This window comes from Poecilia reticulata, chromosome 9 (assembly GCF_904066995.2).
Source record: "Poecilia reticulata chromosome 9, P_reticulata-male-v2, whole genome shotgun sequence".
Taxonomy (NCBI): domain Eukaryota; kingdom Metazoa; phylum Chordata; class Actinopteri; order Cyprinodontiformes; family Poeciliidae; genus Poecilia; species Poecilia reticulata.
The window spans coordinates 14,335,491-14,353,924 of record NC_088838.1 but is presented as its reverse complement, the minus strand read 5'-3'; the positions used below and the strand labels follow the sequence as shown (position 1 = coordinate 14,353,924).

The 18,434-nt window shown below is 39.7% G+C and overlaps 1 protein-coding gene across 5 annotated transcripts in view; it reads right to left on the bottom strand.

Moving 5' to 3' along the window:
• Positions 1-409: 409 nt before the first annotated feature.
• Positions 410-18,434, bottom strand: part of adgrv1 (adhesion G protein-coupled receptor V1) — a 108,603-nt gene continuing 90,578 nt past the window's right edge. For all 5 annotated transcript variants that reach the window (XM_017306772.2, XM_081610572.1, XM_008418938.3 and 2 more), the window contains 4 exons: positions 13,340-13,461; positions 7,197-7,382; positions 4,333-4,510; positions 410-869 (listed from right to left, as the gene is read on the bottom strand). In XM_017306772.2, the coding sequence (XP_017162261.2) occupies positions 751-869; positions 4,333-4,510; positions 7,197-7,382; positions 13,340-13,461 (605 nt within the window). In that variant the 3' untranslated portion in view covers positions 410-750. The remainder of the gene's footprint in view (positions 870-4,332; positions 4,511-7,196; positions 7,383-13,339; positions 13,462-18,434) is intronic.

Here is an 18,434-nt window from a genome sequence, read left to right as displayed (position 1 = left end):
AATGCTGGCAAGGTGATGTAACTGATCTGTTTTGAGGTCAGAGGTTAAAATGTGCACAGAGGCGGGAGGCTACTAGAAGAACTCAGGTGGAGTATTTGGTTTGGTTTTCACAGCTACCGACTTCTTATTGAGTAATTTAAGGACAATTTACTCAATTATTTGAGTAAAACAGTCAGCTGTCTCTTTCACGGTCTTAAATCAGCTTGAAATCCTTATTTTAAAAGATTCAAGCGCTTACACTTTACACTCCAAAGACACTTGCAGGACAGTCTGTGAGCTCGTCGTTTTTCAAAGCCGTCTGTCATGAGCGAGTGACCCCAACTGCAAGCTGCTTACGTAATCCTGCAGGAGTCGCCGTGGCAGGACAAAAACCTCCGGGTTACAAAAATGAGATCAGCGTGTCTTCATGTAAAATATTTGCTGCATTATTTATTGACAGTGTTACACAATCTCCATTCTCAGCAGCAGAACGTGTTTTACTTGAAAGGTACAATGATTAATCTAACTCTACAGAAAAAAAAACAAGTCAACAAAATATACATTCAAAAAAAAAAAAGGAAACCAACTTTTACAAAATAAATTTAGTACATTTATGTATATATGTGAACAGAGGTGCAGTAAAAACAATGTACAGTATCAAACACGTATATGAAAATGATCGATTACTTAAAAAAAAAAAAAATTTTTAGTGCAAAGGTTTTACAATATAAAAATACTGTCTTGTAACGTCTCTGCATGAAGTGAGGCGGGTTAGAGGTGGGTGTCGGCGATGGGGATTCTCCTCAGCTCAACGATCTGGGAGTTGGCAACGCTGCCTCCGTCGTGGCTTCCAGGTATGGACTCGTTATCGCTAATGTTAAGGCCGGTCCCTGAGACAGAGGCGATAAAGCGTAACAAGCAAACCGTGATTAATTGTGCTTTAGCTGCAGGGATTTTCACAGGCACCCAATCTAGATTATGTTGCGCACAGATTATTTTTGGACGAGTGGGAAAAACGTATGTCTGTGTCATCAGTTTAGCGAGTACCTTTGGTGCAGATGTGGTGTTAAGTAACATGACCCTTATCACTGAGTACACTGTACTTTACTGTACCTGTGGCGCCATAGCAACAAGACGAGGACAGAGCAGACAGATGGACCCTGATTGAGAACAGGAAGGATCTTTTATGTCAAATGTAAGCCATGCAGTGGGCCTGCTGGTAAAACATTGACGAACTGAGCGATCAATAAACAGGGCTGGTTTTGACACATGGTGTTGTAAAAACCCGTTTAACAGATTCTGTAAGTTTAGCTAGATCTCAGCTGGGTAAATAAAGGATAAATAAATAATACTTGTAACTAATTCACAAGGAAATGCTTTGTAATAGAATAAAATGAAACAGAAAAAGATACCAGTTTTATTTACCAAATATCATCAAAAGAAAGGATTGCCTTGATTAGTTTTAATACTGATTTCTTTGCACAGCATAAACTCCCTGTGCTGTCCTGTGATGGACCTGTACCAGTGACTGCTCAAGATAACCTATTCCATCCTGAACCGGGTTTTTTAAAACCCACTAAAACGTTATTCTCTTGCTGTGAAAAGGACTAAAAACCGCAACATACAAACTAGACAACATGCCAATATATCTGGTTAAATATATATCTACTGTTTGAAGAATGCAATATATGCTACGTCCTTTCATGGACAGAGAGGAGGACTCGACTCTTTATGAAAAAACTGCTTCTATCAACAGCGTACATGTGAGCTTCTGTATGTTTGCACGTTAATGGTTGACTACCAGATGAAGTGTCTGAAGACCCTTATTACAGCTCTGCTTGCTGACCCCAGTCAGGTGTTGCCTCGTATATAACCCTGATTAGCAAATTATCTTTCCTGCTGACTGAGCTGCTGAGATGAACTGTAGCTGTACGTTCAGTTTGATACGTCTGATTGCACAGAGAGGCGGGGTCGGCTGGTTCAGCCACACCGTTAAACCTGCGACGTACGACTGATTCCAACAACAACCTAATCTCTACATAAATCAGCCAATGGCGCGGCTTTGAGCTGTTGAAACCTTGCCTTGTTTACCTTGAAAAAAGTGAATTTATAGTGCTGATGTTTAAAAGTTGATCGATTCTTCTGTAGCACCTGGAAGGTTAAAGTTCAACAGAACGCAGCAGGGACGCCTCGAGAAAAGAAACAGCCCAGAGACAACTGAGTGAAAAACATGCACACATCTCTGTTTCTTTCAGCACATAATAAACAGGACGGCAGGAGAGTCAGAGCGTGTTTTTCTACTCGCTGTGTAAGACTATCCTCTGACCCTTCTTCACTTATTAACACCCATCGGTCTCTAAAACCCAACACCTGCCAGGAAGGACTTCCAATTTGACTATCTCCATGGTTACAGGTGTCGTTTTCCTGACGCAGGATAGCATGTCTCAAACAAAATAAAACCTTGTAAATGTATTTCAAAAATATAAAAAAGTGGACTGTGTCTAAAGCAGGTCAACAGTGGGAAAACAGTGACTCATGGCTGGATAGTTTGTTTTTATTTAAAATCTAATTCTACTCTACAGAATCAAAAACAGTAACTTCAACATAAGCCGACGAACAGATTAGCGAACAGTCAGATCCTTTCACACTGTATGTACCATCTTTGTACATCGATCAAACCCAGTGATCAGACAGGTAAATAGGAAAACACCTAAGAGCTTTCAGAGTGCTGTAGCCTCAACACTCTTCGGTGTGTGAGCTTAAACTGAGGGAAGAAGACTAAAGACAGCTATGCTCTGCATGAATAAGATGCCTAAGGGGAAGTTGGGGTGTATTTTTTAAATATATACTCACATAAAGTATTGACAAAGTAATCGCTGAATTATTACTTTGTCATTCAGTAAACATTCGGTACCAGAGTAACTGATGATTCAATCACTGAGTCATTCAGTCACTGAGTCATTCAGTCACTGAATCATTCAGTAACTTAGTGACAAGGTAATCACTGACTTTGTATCATTATTCAGTGATTACTTTGCCAATAATTTTAAGGTGAAATCAATTCAAAATAATATTTCAGAGAAATATCATTAAGGCAGTTTAATAGACAGTAATTAGTTTTTTCAAACAACGTGACAAATTTTAAAAATAAGTATAATTACAATATTATTTACAAACAATTGCGGTAATGATTCTGTAATCAAGCAGTATCTGGTGTCCAGAATGGGCTTCCTGTCCTAGAAAACTACAATAAATAAAGTTTTCCAAGAGCAACTAATTCAAGACAGGCTCTGGTGGCCTGTGGGGTTTTCTGCGCGATGGAGCATTGTGTCGGAAAGCAAAAGTGATAAAACTGCTCAAAATCTGATCTTGAATCTTGTAGATCAGATCTCAAAAAGCAACAAAGAAAAGCATATCAGCGATCCGTGATGGGCGTTAAGCCATGCATATTAAAACGAGAATGAGTCGGTTTTCAGCCCAGACATTAATATCAACCAGGCCAGAGTGAAGTGCAGCAGAGAGAAAGAGCCTTTCAGGTGAGACGGCCAGAAACTCTCAACAGGTGACCTTCAAATCCTCAAGCTACTTCTCATTTCAGGTTTGTGAAAAACGCTGCGCTGATAAACCCTGAAAGCATCACAATGATTAAAGGTGTCCATGTGTTGTAGCTTGATGAGCACTTGGCTCATTAAGCTACCGTTTCCATGGTATCAGAGAAGCATAAACTCAGCCGATAAAGATCATAGCTCTTCGAGAAACACTGTGTGAACGACCAGGTGTTCATACTAAGAGGTGCTCATGTTTTGGAACCATAATGTTTTATTATTTAGGCTAAGCTCATGTGGTTGAGATGATTTTATTTACAAAGGGCATCGGGTTTCTTATTGAACACACTTAGTTAAATGTTTTAATGAAGAAAACAAGCTGCGTTTAAGAGAGGAAATTCTTCAGGGCTTGAGTAACTGTTTCCTGAAGCACATCCAAGTGTTATATAATTCAACATAGCATTTTGATCCAGTTTTTTTATGGTTAGCTGTGCTTAATGAGACATTTTCGCTAAGCTAATGAGCATAACGCAGATCAACCTTGATTAAAAACACCAGCAGCTAATCGCAGTTAAACTGTTATAAAAATAACCTGGATGGGTCCGACAGCATTTATGGCAACCGAGTCTAAATCAAAGAGCCTCGACTGCAAAACCAACAAACAGCCAGAGGTCGATGGACAGAGCTTTGATAAAATATATCCACTCTGAGCACAAAAAGTGTTGGTTTCCACATGGGAGGGGTAAAAACTGCAAAGAGAGTAGGCCAGAGCAAGTTCAGCAGAACATTTAACGGCAATTATCCTCACCAGTTTTTAAGGCAAAGATCAGGTCGTCAAACTCCTGCGACTCCTCGTCTGTGGTGACCAGGTTGGTGTTGATGAAGCTTCCCTCTGTGGCGTACGTCTCCATCACAGGGCTCGGCTTGAACACGCTGGTGGGCTGAATGCTGGTCCGCAGCGACGACGGCTCCCAGTCTGCCGAAATCTGCAGAGTATCAACATCACTTTATGAATGCTCTTAGAAATCCTACAACATTTTACATAAGTGTCCGAAGGCCTCCACCAGAAAACTAAAAGTGAATTGGAAATAAGAGTATTTCAGCAGGAAATGCTCCTTTAGATATGTATGTGGCTAAACTAACACACAATAAATGCTGCTCAATAGTATTTTCAGGCTCCAGAGTTAAATCCTATAGAAAACCTGTGAGCTTTCTTTTTGTGAGATTTTCTATAGGAGAGGAGAGAAACTAAAAGCCCCTAAATTCTGGACCATCTAGAGAAATTGTGCCAGGAGGAAAGTTAATGATCTGTCTTTTTGTGCTCCAAACTTGTGAAATGTTACAAAGGACTATGAGTCAAAGGATATCAAGGTCTTAACAGCGGGTGTTGGTACCAAATCTGTGATTCTGGTCACTTTGTCAGAAAAAAAATCATGGATTTGCTAAAAGCTGAATTTTGCTTTGCGATTCCTTTGCTATTGACATTCGTTTAAAGTTTATCATAATAAGTTTAATCAAATGCTAAAGATCTACTCTCTCTAGTTTTCTGCACTTTATTTCAACACTTTGCCAGTACCCGACTAGAGGTCTTCCTTCTAAGTAACTCATTGTTAACTTTGATATTAACTGCATAGTTTTATCCTCATTTGTAAATCATTATATAAAAAAAAAAACATCAGCCAAATGTGTAATCATTAAACATTAAGATACATACAGGTGCTATTGACATTGCTGCTTAAAAAAACGTATTGAAAAAAAATTAAGCTACTTTGAAAAACTTTCATATTATTACCACCATTATTTTTCAAAACATTTATTATATTTTTTCATATTATAAATATGCGTTTAAGTATATATATATATATATATATATATATATATATATATATATATATATATATATATAAAACCTCATAGAATTTTAACCTTAGGTGGGATGGCAACAGAGAAAACCCAGGCAGGAGTTTGAGTCACACTATGGCCACGTCTGTCAGCTGCGTAATTATGAAAGTGATGAGTGAGGGTCATGCAGAGTGCATGCAGGCCGACGCCCGGGGTCACAGCACGTTCACAGGGCGAGTAAGCTCACTGGGTTTAAGGTTTCACACTGAGTCCACCCAGCATGACAAACAGACATTTTCAGCACATTGGGGTGAAAAAAAAAAAAGTTTCATGTTGTTGCTTTTTTATTTGAAGGTTCAGTCATATTTATACGGCAACATAAGGAGGAATGCATTTTTATTTTAATGATCAAAGCGTTTTTCTGTTTAATCTCCATCAGATGACTGCGTCCATCTTGTTTAACTGTGGTCCTCAGACGTCCATGACTGCGAGCACAAGCCTGCAAGCCTCGCTGGGTTCTGACCGGTACAGAACCTCCCTGTGAGGTGAATTAAGCACCACCAGGCACCCTAAATGTGCCTTCATTTGAGGCAGACTCGACGGCTCCCATTAGTTGTTTAAATCAGACAACGTTCTAGTCCTTATTTTAAATTCACTCATGAGACTGTCTCATTGAAGGCTTGTTTGCTTGCCATGCTTTTTTTTTTTTTTCTGACCATGTCGTTGCCAAATCTCAGAAGGCCAGCGTGTGCTCTCATGAATAAAATACAATTACGTGAGCAGAGAGACTCTGAGAAAGAAAAAAGGGAGGAGAGAGTTCCCAGGAGTCTCATCGTCCCCCCGCCACCCCCTCTGTTTCTCGCTCCATCTCTCCTTATAGGGTATTCTCTTGGGAAAAGTTGATGAAGAGTTGCCACAGAAGTGCTGCACGTCTGTGTGAACAGAGTGTTTTTACACGGGCTCATATGCAATGTGCCAGTCTGACACAAAGGTCAGAGGAGGAGCCGATGTGGGAAGACTTACAGACACACATCCACACATTACAGCGAGTACAAACTGTAGCGAAACAAGGGGCAACGGGAAGGGAGGCTTTCAGCAAGGAAGTATGAGATGTTGTTTGTGGAGCCGAACAATAAGCAAATGGAGCCACGGCAATGAGGGCATGGGAAAAGGAGAGAGATTGGCAAAAATCAACCATGAGAGAAAATAAAGCAAAATATGATTTAAGAGAAATCAAACAAAATTGTCTTCTTACATTAAGTGTGAAATCATTGTAAAGCCTTTGTCAAGCTGCACTTTTATAAAAATTTGATTCCTATTCATACCCTAAGCATTAGGGGTGATGGTGAGGCAGCCGTCCATCTTTGAGAACCTGGAGAAACACCACCAGCAATAAATCGCTGGAATAAATAAATACGAGTCCTCGTCTAGTCTAGTGGCCAGCGCATGAAAATAAAGTAAAATAAATAGCGGTGCTGGTGGAGAGGCACTGTTTCTCGTCTTATTTTGACTCCACGCAAATAAAATGTAATTGGAGGTTCCCATAAAATCTGATCAATTTAAAACTGAAAGAAAAATGGAATAAGAGCGCGCCCGTTTCATGTGCTCAGAACAATCAAGAGTGCCAACCAGTCAATTTGTTGAAAAAAAAATACAAATCTTAGGGCTTTCTCCTAAACTGGATAAATTATTCAAATTAGAGGGTGATTTTAACTAATGTGTAAAGTTATAGTGTTTACACATCTTTAAGAAGGAGGCCCATACGTGTGTGTGTGTGTGTGTGTGTGTGTGTGTGTTATCCGTTTGGGATGACAGATGACGTCTGTTTACCTCTTCCATGGCACTGATGAGATTCTGGGTTGATTTGCTGATGTCACCTCCCACAGCTGTCGGTCCCCCGGCTGGAAAGGTCGAATCAGGGCGGTCGTGGCCATTCATCTCCACAGTGTAACTCGCTTTAGTCGGCCAACATAACTGGTTGTGCATGACGAAATACACTGCAAACACATACAAGCCCTGTAAAAAAGAAAAAAAAAAAGAAAAAAAAAGAAGGAAGAAAATCAACATTAGAAAACTGTATTGCATATGATAAAACATAGAGGAAGGTTTTCTATCCTAACCCTGTTAAAGGGTTACTTCATCCGTGGGTCATGACATCATTGGCATTTGCGTTTCCTACACTCCCACGTCATGACCAACATTTTCTCAGACACCAACACCGGGCTGGGAATTACAACAAAACACCAGAACGCCAAATGCCACAAGTATTCCCGGCATTTCGCAACACTCAACAAGATGTGATGACGGCTGAGAGGGTCACGACATCCAAAACAAACTGCAAATGTGTTTTAGTACACACGCCGCACAAAGACGGGATCTATTTTCAACCTGGAAACTCATGCAAACATGCAGAATGTTTAATTTAAAATGTACGCTTTCCGGCTCTCATGGTGAACAGCTTTGTCTGAGTTTTTAACGGTCTGCCTTAAGCTCAAATCTTGAAAAAACATGAAAAAAATAAAAATAAAAATGTGGAGTTCAACCAAGCACAAAAAGTTAGTCTGGAGCTGCGACTTTAGCTCTCCCATAAAGTAATCGACATCACTAGATCTTCCCCGGAGGTCTCAGACACAGAGTTAAACACGTCATAGGCAGTTGCGGTCAATATTACCGGGAAAGAAAAAAAACAATAACCATAACTAGAAAGTGCTCATTTATGGGAACACTGTGAAACGCTGCACAACAGCAAACAGATGTAAAACACATGAAAGATCTCGCAGATCATCGGTTTATAAGTTCAAACTTGAAATAAATAAATAAGAAACAAAAAAACGCTAATCCATGCTGTATTGCCGGCACTGGTTAACATGATTTAATTATGTTAAATCATGTTAACCACTGATTTAACATAAGTATCAGAATAACACAGGAGATTGGATCTCTTTGTGTTAGAAGATGTGGTCAGTGGCCTGCAAAGCAATTGAACTAGCATAACTTCTTGCATACTTTATACCTGCTGAACAAGGAAATTAACCCACTTTCATATCATCAAATCAAACATGCTAAACAAAAGGTGCCAGACGTGAGTTCAAGTCTGGTAGCTCATTTTGTTATCTACATGTGGGTGATTATCACAGATCACTCGCCAGCTGTGCAGCCTGAGAATCAGGCTTTATAACCAGAGGCCTGTTATGTAAGTGTTCCCTGTGTAAGAGGAGACTTCAGAGATGGGAAGCACGATGCTGAGGAAAGGTCAGAGGGCACAGAGGGCGTTTTTAATCATTTATTTCGAACACGATAGTAGTATAAAATCATGCACAAGAACAAGGAATGCAGAAGACTCCTATTTTTGCACCACAGTAATCTTAACACGCTCAAAAAGCAGTAGGAAGAAGTTAGAAACTTACGAACTCCCACCACATAAACTCATACGATGTTTTCAGATGGACCCTCATTAATGAATCCAATCAAAAATAAAAATAAACAGGTTCATTCATTTTCCATTTTATCTGGGTTTTCATATGTCCAAATATATACATCCACACCCATACCCTCATGTGCGTTAGCCTCAATTTACATATACACATTAGTGCTATCTCTCACCCATCTCGTGAAGATGACCTCCTTATATTTCCTTTTAAATTGTACTAAATTTTGACTTTGTTTTAACTCCTCATTTAACTTGTTCCATAACTTTTCCCCATGAATTGAAATGCAAAAGCTCTTTTTTGATGTTCGTAAATTACGGATCCTTAAGTTTGAAGGGAAATATAAGGAATAGGAACGTAAATATCTGGGGAAGAGAATCATACCTGAATATCATGACGGGTATAAACTATTTATAGAAAGGAAAGTGGAAAAACATGAACTTGTATTTGACACGTTGCACAAACACACATGGTTTTTAAAGGGATTGAAAACAAATAATAAAATGCATTTTCTGTTCAACTCAGTTCTTTGCAGATCTGCATTTGGCTGCAATTACAGCTGCAAGTCTTCTGTGGCATGTCTCTAACAGCTTCGCACATTCCTCTATTCAAAATACCTCAAGTCCAATTAAATTGAACAGAGGGTGTGTCTATAAATTAGTTTTTAAGCCACAATTTCTCATTCCCATTAGAGTTGACCAACTTCCCTGCTCCTGCTCCAACAAGCTTCCCCACCGCATGGCGCCGGCACCAGCCTGTTTCCCTAGTTGCATGAGATGAGTTAAGTTTATTTTTTTCCACTCTTTTGTTTTAGATTTAAGAAGTGCACAACTAATAGTTGTTGCTGGCAGATGTGGATTTGTGGAGCTCTTTTTGGATGGTCATGATCTTAGATGGTTTTGAAGCTTTTTCTAATTTTCTGATAAGGATCAAGCAGTGTGTCATGAGATTTTAAATGCTTTAGTCAATGTTTTATTACATACCACCACTTTAAACCTCTGCCTCTCTCTCCTGTGGTGCTGTTTGTTCTCTAACAAACCTCTGAGTCCTTCATAGAAGACCAGAATTTCAAATGATATTAAAATATACACATACTTAATAAGTAGGCAATTGGTCGCAATGGAAAAGGGTTTTAGAGTAAAAGACAACTGAACACAAATTATCTTTTCAGATTTATATTTGTAATTTTTTTTAATTATAATTTTCCATTCACATCACAGTTATGCAATGCCTTCTGTTTCTATTTCATAAAACAGCAACAAAGTTTGTATTTGTAATGTGACAAAACCTTACAAAAGTTCAAGGGGCATTATGAAAAAAACACGGCTTTGCTGCACTTGCTGATGCAGCTTTACTCTACCTGACATCTAAAAGTGATTATGATGGATACAAAACATTTTCTATGATCATAAAAGAAAAAGAATCACTTCCTTTAAATCTTATATGGCTCTGACACGTCAGTAATTTTTATTTTTTTTTGTAAAAAGTTTCAACACACATATCAGGTATCCTATTCTTAGATAAAGATTAAATAAAAAAGTGCGGGTTGGTAATAAATCATTATGAAAACTGTTACTGTTTCTTCATTGTTGATATTCTTGACAGCTGCTGACATAACGAGGAAAGGTTTACGGGCAGAACGAGGAGATAATGAGGGGCGCTGCTATGGAAATTCGATTATCTCCTTCTAATTCAGCCTGGTGAAGCGCAGATGTACGGCTGAAAAACAGGGCGGAAGGAGGAAAGAAAAGGTGCAGCCTTTAGATTTAAAGGTCAGTTATTTTCGGCGTAACGTTAAATGCGATTAGCTTCTCAGACCAGTACCGTTAACTGTGCAGCTGGAAACCAGTACCTGTTTTTACGACATTCAGTAAACGCAGAGTTCTGAATACTCTGGAGCACGAATACACACACACACGCACGCACGCACACACGCCCACGCGCACACACACAGCTGTAACATCTGCAACTGTTTAATAATGTTCCGTAATTAGCAGCAGGGAGGTGTGCCTTACAGCTACATGAAGTAAATATGGAAAATTCTTCGAATGGAAAATTCACGGCATGAAGAAAACAAGAACCACTCTGCAACACCTTGCAGCTGTGACCAACAGTCTAATAACTTCCAACCACACAATGGAAACGAAAACCTGGGGAAAAAAACGAGGTTGTGAGTTTAGAAGCAGAAAGTTGAATAATAATGCTGCCAGAGAGCGGTGGTAATGTAGCAGACTTGTCTGACGATGTATCATTTACATTAATTGATAGAGATATACTCACCCTTGATTGTGAATTATACATTTATTATGTACTTGATCATTGTGTGCAGAGTTTTTGATGTCAACAAACATCAGTCTTTACCACCATAATCTAATTTTGTACCTATGTTTTTTTTCTCTTTCAGTCTGTAAAATCTCCCACTGTCACAAACTTTACCTGTGCCCCCCCTACAGCTGCATGAATTAGGGTATCTTCTGAGAATAAACACACTCAAAAGCCACAAAATACAGATTAGAGCCTTTTTTTCCCCCTCACAATTCAGCAGCATCTCAACAAAGTCCCACGCTCACTTTCCTTTTAATCAATATCTTCCGTCACTCGGTTTAGCTTTGGGGCTCTTCACCTCTTCCTGCTTTTATGAATCCTTGTTTGTTCCTGCGTCAAACTTCAGAGGCCCAGCGCTTTGAAGCTGCACTTTTGCTGAAAATCAATCTTCTGCTATAGCGAGTATATGTTTTTATTTTCTTTTACAGAAGAGAGAGGTTGCCTGCATATTGATGCTAGAGGTTGACCCGCCTGAAGAGAAGGGCAATCTGAATCTAAAGGGAATCTATTAAACTGCGACGAACCTTTTAAATTGTATTATCCTCCTTGCAGCTTTGTACTGCAGTGTCCCTGAGTGCATCCGGCTCTCTGTGGCAGGAAGAGTGAAGGTGGAAAATGAAGAAGCTTCTGGTGGCTTTAGTCAGGCGCAGCAGACAGGTCAGGGATGAAGTTGTGGAGACGTTTAGAGCAGGGTTACGTTACGAAACCGTCTAAACCTTTAAGCATCTCATGGAGAACTGTTGAATCCATCAATCAAAAACCAGAAGGGTATCACATTTTATCCTGCGAATACAACGTTTTTAAATTTGTAGAATATGTTTCTGTTTTCTCATCTTCCTTCACCGTGGTTTTTAAGGCGCTTATCGTATTTGTTTTTGTCCCATATGTCCTTCACTCTCTCAAGTCTTATATTGATATGAAAAAGGAGAGAAAAAGGCATCTTTTGCTTTTTTCAACCCTTCAGCTGTGGAAATGTTTTCCTTGAGACCTCAGAGCAGCTGACATTTTGGATGTTTCTGAAAGCAAACAACTATTTAGTCTGTAGCTATGTCATATCTCTTATGGTTAATTATTTTATTTCAAAGTTGGTTATTAAATATGTTAAGACTTTTTTATTAGCTGTTTTTGCCATATAGCTGTTCCTTTTTAATAATAATGCATACATAAATACATACCCATACATGAGCTAATGATGATGTGAGCTGATCAAACTATCCACATGAGGTCAGAGAACCAAACAAAACTTACCTGAGCTCACAAACCATCGCAAAGTGCGACACTGACTGTTGGCGCTGACATCATCTCGTCTTCCTGGTCACTGTGCCAACAGGACCAGTTCGTTTCAGTCAACACTGTTGCCTTTAGCATGTGAACGCCACATATCACCGTGGGTTACCACAGGCCTATGACTGTGCACTTTATGGCTAAAACGTGGCCTAGAATCTTTGGCAGACAAATATTTTAAAAAACCTACTACTGACACTAAAAAAAATGTGAGATATGTGCTCAAGAGAAGCTAAAAAATTAGTATTTATTATTTTTTACTTTTAGAGTAATATCAGCTTTTCATGCAAAAACAATGTACACATTTAAAAATAGTATTAATACCCACTCTGGTTTGCACATACACTCACATAAAAGTTGACAATAAATTGCTAGACCATAGCAATTTAGGGGAACTGCATATTGCTGTGAATGGAATCATGATGCTATCGTACCATTAGTTCTCACCAAACAGGTTTTAATTTCCTACCACATTGCTGCCAAACCTGGTGTCACATCTGCAGATGCTTCCTAGGGGAAGTTTTTGCCCCTCCACCGTTCAGTTTTAGGTTTAAGTGACAGCAGTCTTTCAGTGCTATCCTGGTTTACTCTTCTAATATAAACAAAGAACAGAATCGGAGTAAAGTCTGGACAGATATGAAGATATGATACCATATAGTCCTGATTTCCACCGTTCTCCTGAAGCATCCCCAGCTCTCTGAGGCTGGGCATCAGTGTAGGATCAAATCCAGAAAATGAAAGAAAGACACATTTTAGGTAGAACAGAATGCAACAACACAATTCTTTTGGTTATCTTTTCCCCTCTTCACATCGAATGCATTAACCTTGTTTTCAGATTGTGGGAAGCACAACTGTTGGCACAAACTTTTATGATAGCAGGCTGCCAGCGGGTGGTTTTTGTAATCAGCAAACAATGAAAGGAGCAAGCAGTCTTACCAGCAGGCAGTTAAAGATGACGTAGAGGATGAGGAGCCACAGGTATCTGTAGCCCATGTGGAGTCCCGCCCACAACCAGACCAGCGAGATGAGCAGAAACAAGTAAAGGACCAGCGGCACCTCTGGAGCACGAAAGGAAAAAACTGAATAAGACTTTAAAACATCACCTGTTAAAAACAATTGCAGCCAAAAACTTAGCGCACCACATGTGTCTTTTTGTCTTATAGAGACCATAATGTCCACCTGAGCTGCTTTTTGGCTGGATGCCATGATCTCAGTCATTGTATGGATGAGCCCAGCCTTACTTTTTAATGTACACTTGGTGGGACATTTATCTTACAGAGTGACAAATAACATCAATTATCCGACTCGGATTTCAAAAATTCCAACCTGCTCATATTATCTTATTCATTGATAAACCTGCACCAAACATCAGAAATGTGTCTATTAAGTAGTTAACATCAACACTGCTGTTTTCTAACTCCAACAGCTAATCTTTAAATACTCTCAAACAACAATTGGGTATATTTTCCTTGTGAAATCCATTCATCAGAAAGTGATACTGATTGGAGAGTATCCTATGTTTAGGCCTTGTGTAAAAGCCATCCGATGATATAGCGCATCATACACATGCAGATATTTGAAAAGCTATGCAGGACTTCAAATTTCAATGCGCCAATTCAAATTTGAAATTTAAGTGAAAAAGATGTGGCATAAAGCAGATAAACCATGTGGATCCAGACTAAAGCCTCAAACACTGAAGCAGACATGCAGCGAGTGACCTAGAATGACCCCCGCCGCACAAAGACTTGCCTCTACGCTCACATGTCTACGCTCTGCTGCTGTACTCATGTGTTGAGCCTCATGTCATCACTAATATGGCTGAGGGAAAGAGAAGTGGATAAACTGGTCTTTTGTAAAATGGTTTTGATTATTAAGAAATGTGTATTTTTTAGATCCTGACGAAAATTCAACTACACGTACATTAAGCCCGCAGACCTCAATATAGAGGATTTGACGTAAGTAGCCTGACTGAAAACCCCTCAACTCGCCTGTTTCAACAGGTTCTGTTAACAGATGACCTATAAATGTAAAAGGCGCGACACTTCCTGCAGCTTCCAAACAGCACCTAGAAAACCCACGCACATGTGTGAAATACAGTATGCGCAATAAAAGTAAACATGTGACCACATAGCTCAAAGACTTCCTGTCTGCATATTAGCAAGCAAACACAGAAGTTCTGTCTGCCTGAAAGGGTTTCCTGTGTTTCTAAGATTCAATGAAACTAGAAGTTCAACCCGTTTCTGAAAAGGTTTCACTCAAAGCTACTTTTTTTTTTTTTTTTTTAGAAACATGGGTCTAATTTTGATGCTTTAAAGAAGTCTGCCACTATCAAGATGATAAAGATTAATTCAGTTGTTAAGGAGAAGACATGTACACTTAATCTACATCTTGTATTAATAACTCTTTTTGATTCATAACAGGAAAGTTCCAGATAAAATCCCCAGAGAGGCCGAGGAGACAGAGTGAACCTAAGCTCTACCCAAGTCTGATTGCCTTATTAGGAAACATTGTTAGTAGCAGCTTTTGCACCGAGACACATCTGTCAGTTTAAAAAAATGAAAAAATACACTAGAAGTGATTATCCTCCTGATCTGCCACTAGCAGTTTTCATATCTAATCCACATGGAAGTACTGCAGCTTGAAAAAGTATTCATACCCTCGAATGTTCATACATTATGTCACAGCACATCCATAAACGTCTGTGTATTTTTGGCACTTCTCTCCCTAGGTGTGCAAAGCTTGCAGAGACACAACAATAAAGAAAGAGGTTTTGCAAAAACACTTACTTTGGGAGCCTCGGTCCATGCACTACTCACTTTTCAGATGTTTGTATGCAAAATAAAACTAGAAAACTATGTTTACCTTTACCATGTTTTGGAGAGTATGCATGCTTTTTCAAGGCACTGCATATGTCATGAGTATATGGGGCACATTTGATGAGACTTTAATTCATCTTACCTTGTCAAAGAAAAGCGGGAATTAAAAAAAAAGAAAAATCGGGTTCTAAACTCATTGAATCCTGTGGGGTAACCTTATATAAAACTACTATGCTGACTCAGGTTAGCTGTAGCTTGCTGCTATGTAGGACACAGTGTCCAGCAGAGTCCACTTCACTTCACAAGTAGGATGGAAACACGGGGCCCAGGTTTGCACAAAAAGCCCTCACTTAGGCGCCACTTCCTTGGTTTTGTCGTTTCCACTCTGCTGCAGTGTCTGCTTCTTTTCTCAGACTTATTCCTAAATCCTGCCTGCTGCCTTCATTGGAGACCTATTTCCCTTAAGCCTTCCTCCCGAAACACTGATCATTGTTTATGACGTTTCTGTGGTTTTATTTCTTATCAGAACAGTATTAGAAGACAGCTTGAAGACAGCTGGCTCTTTAGATATTTATACTGCTTCCAGCAGCACATACTGTTCCTATCTCATTCGCTCTCTTTCTTCCACTCAAGCACATCTGTCTGCTTCTCCTCTCTAACCAGTTTGATTTTTCCAACCGTGTAAGCACATTCCACTCTCTGGACGAGACAGAGCTCCCACAGTAAGAGCAGGTTCCCAGAGCCAAATGGAGACCGACTGCAAAATGCTGACTGGCAGTTTGACTGGATATTACCAAGACAGAGAAAAACAAAAAACAACAACAAAAAAACTGTATATGAGCACAAGACAAAACTGAATATATGCATCTTCCTATGAAGGTTTGTGTTTCATTTGTCTGTTTGGACAAGGGAGCTACTCTTCTTCACAACGTCCAGTTTACAGTTTGTATATTAGCACAGTGTCTTGGTTTGAAAAGACAAACCAGAAAATACTTAAGAAAGCTTTCAGCGGCGACTCAAACAGCTGTAGCAACAGTGAGCTGCAAAGAGGACGTGGTGATAAGATAACGTTACAATATCTGCAGCATCAGCATTAAGAGAAAGTTTAAAAAAAAATGATGTAAGAGTTTCGTACTGTAAACATAGGCCTGGGTTGCTGATAAATTAACTGGACAGACTAAGACCGAGGGCATAGGGACTTTCAAAACTATTCATAACTGTTGTGGATAGGTGTAGCACGGGATCACGTGGTGTTATTAGTGATTGTAGATCACCTGTTGCTCAGCTGGTGACTTCAGTGAGTGGGTGATAGGGGAGGTCTACTTTTTTGCTGACCGCTATGTTTTGTTTTTGATCACTGTTTAATTCTACGGATCCGTTTTTATGCTGCCTTTGAACACTGTTTGCTTTTTGGATATTGACAATAAAATCATTGCAACTGCAGCTTGGATTTACGTTTTGATCAGCTAGCGCGTCAACAACCACTTCCCTACTCAGCCGCTCAGCGACTTTGTTTGGCAGTCGCTACAATAATAACCCTTGAATCAATACCCCAAGTGGGGTAAACATGTGGGAGGGAGCCCTCTGGTTAGATAAAACCTAAACTTGACTTTTTGCCCTAAATGCCAAATGCTGTATATGGCGGAAACATGACTCTCCACATGACCCAGAACACAGGTGAAACACGGCGACGGCAGTGTAATGTTGAGGTGATTTGACAAAGAAATGATGGCTACATTAAAAATTACCAACACTGTTTTTATTTTATTTTTTTACAAAACAAAAAGCCTTCACTTCACACTTCTGTGCTAGTCTCTCATAAAATCCTGATGAAATGAATTCAAATTTCTGTTTGTTGTTAATGTTCAAAAGGTAAAGTACACTCACTAGGCACTGTAAACAATAAAACACTAAGCAATAAAACCTTATCCGTCACATGCATTTGTTGATTCCTGCTCTGGCCAATCAAAGCCTGAGCAGCGTGTGTTCATGGAGCAACTGGTGCTGTAAAAAGCCTGTATCAGGAAGAACATCAAGTCTCATAAACACTCCTCGTGGGCTGAGCTGGGCTGCGATAAGGGTTCTCAGATGGCATTTTGATGTCCCTAATTTCAAGTTCAGTTTGCTTCCTTTTCATTGCCGAGCACTGCGTCGGGCACAGCGGGAGAGTTCCAGTCATTCTCTGATAGGTATGTGTTTACAAGTGGTACGCAGCGTGCTCAAGCAGACGCTGGCCCGATCCTGCTGACGTCAGCAGTCCTGCTATATTTCACATAGTCCTGTGAGTTTAACATGTGGGCTTCTCACACTCCTGCGCCAGTAGAAAGATTAGACCTCGACTTATCACACCGGCTGTTTGCTGTGGTGAGGATTTTGAAAATTGTGACCTCAGTATAAGCAACAAGAGTCCTACGAATTTGACAGCTAATTGGAAACGTCAAGGCTGAACTTGAATTAAAGAGCAATAAAGAGTCTCTCATTTAACACCAACTACTGATAGGTGACAACAGAAAGAACCTTCAGCTATGTTCAATGGTCACAGTAGGACAAAGAGAAATAAATTCAAATGAGTAGTTTCAAGGCTGCTTCATATCAGAGGTTGGGAATCTGTCAGCTCTCCCAAAAATGAGCAGATTTTTGCAAAATATGTATGCGCGGATGTGACCCTCAGTCTGGGGTGTTTCGGCATGGAGTTTGCATGTTCTGCCGGTTATCTTCAGGGAGTCTACCTTTATGCCACAATCCAAAAACACGACTGCCCTCAGGTTAACGTGAGTGCAGGCTTTGTTGTTTGTGCTGTGAGCCCCTGGTGATGAAGCAACGATAGGAAGCAACAAATACGGGATGGATGGATGTTCCCAGATGTTGTTCATTATAATTTTTAAAATTTGTTTTGGACTTTGGACATTTGTGAGAGAGTCTGTGGATACCACTGATTTTATTGCATGAAGCACCAATAAATCAAAATGAAATTGAAAACACTATAAATAGTATGGAAGCTTTATGGATGGTTTCTGTGTGCAAACAGGATTCTGTTGAGTCATTATGTTTCCAGATAACAGATGGAAGGCAGAGTCAACACGGTTAATTCCTCTAAACTTTGATCAGTCACTGCTGCCAAGGTTTTGTGCCTTCAACTAACATAAATACAATTTAAAGTCGTAGCTGAACTGTACGGTGGTGCACTGGACCGTAGATGCTCACATTGGGTGAGT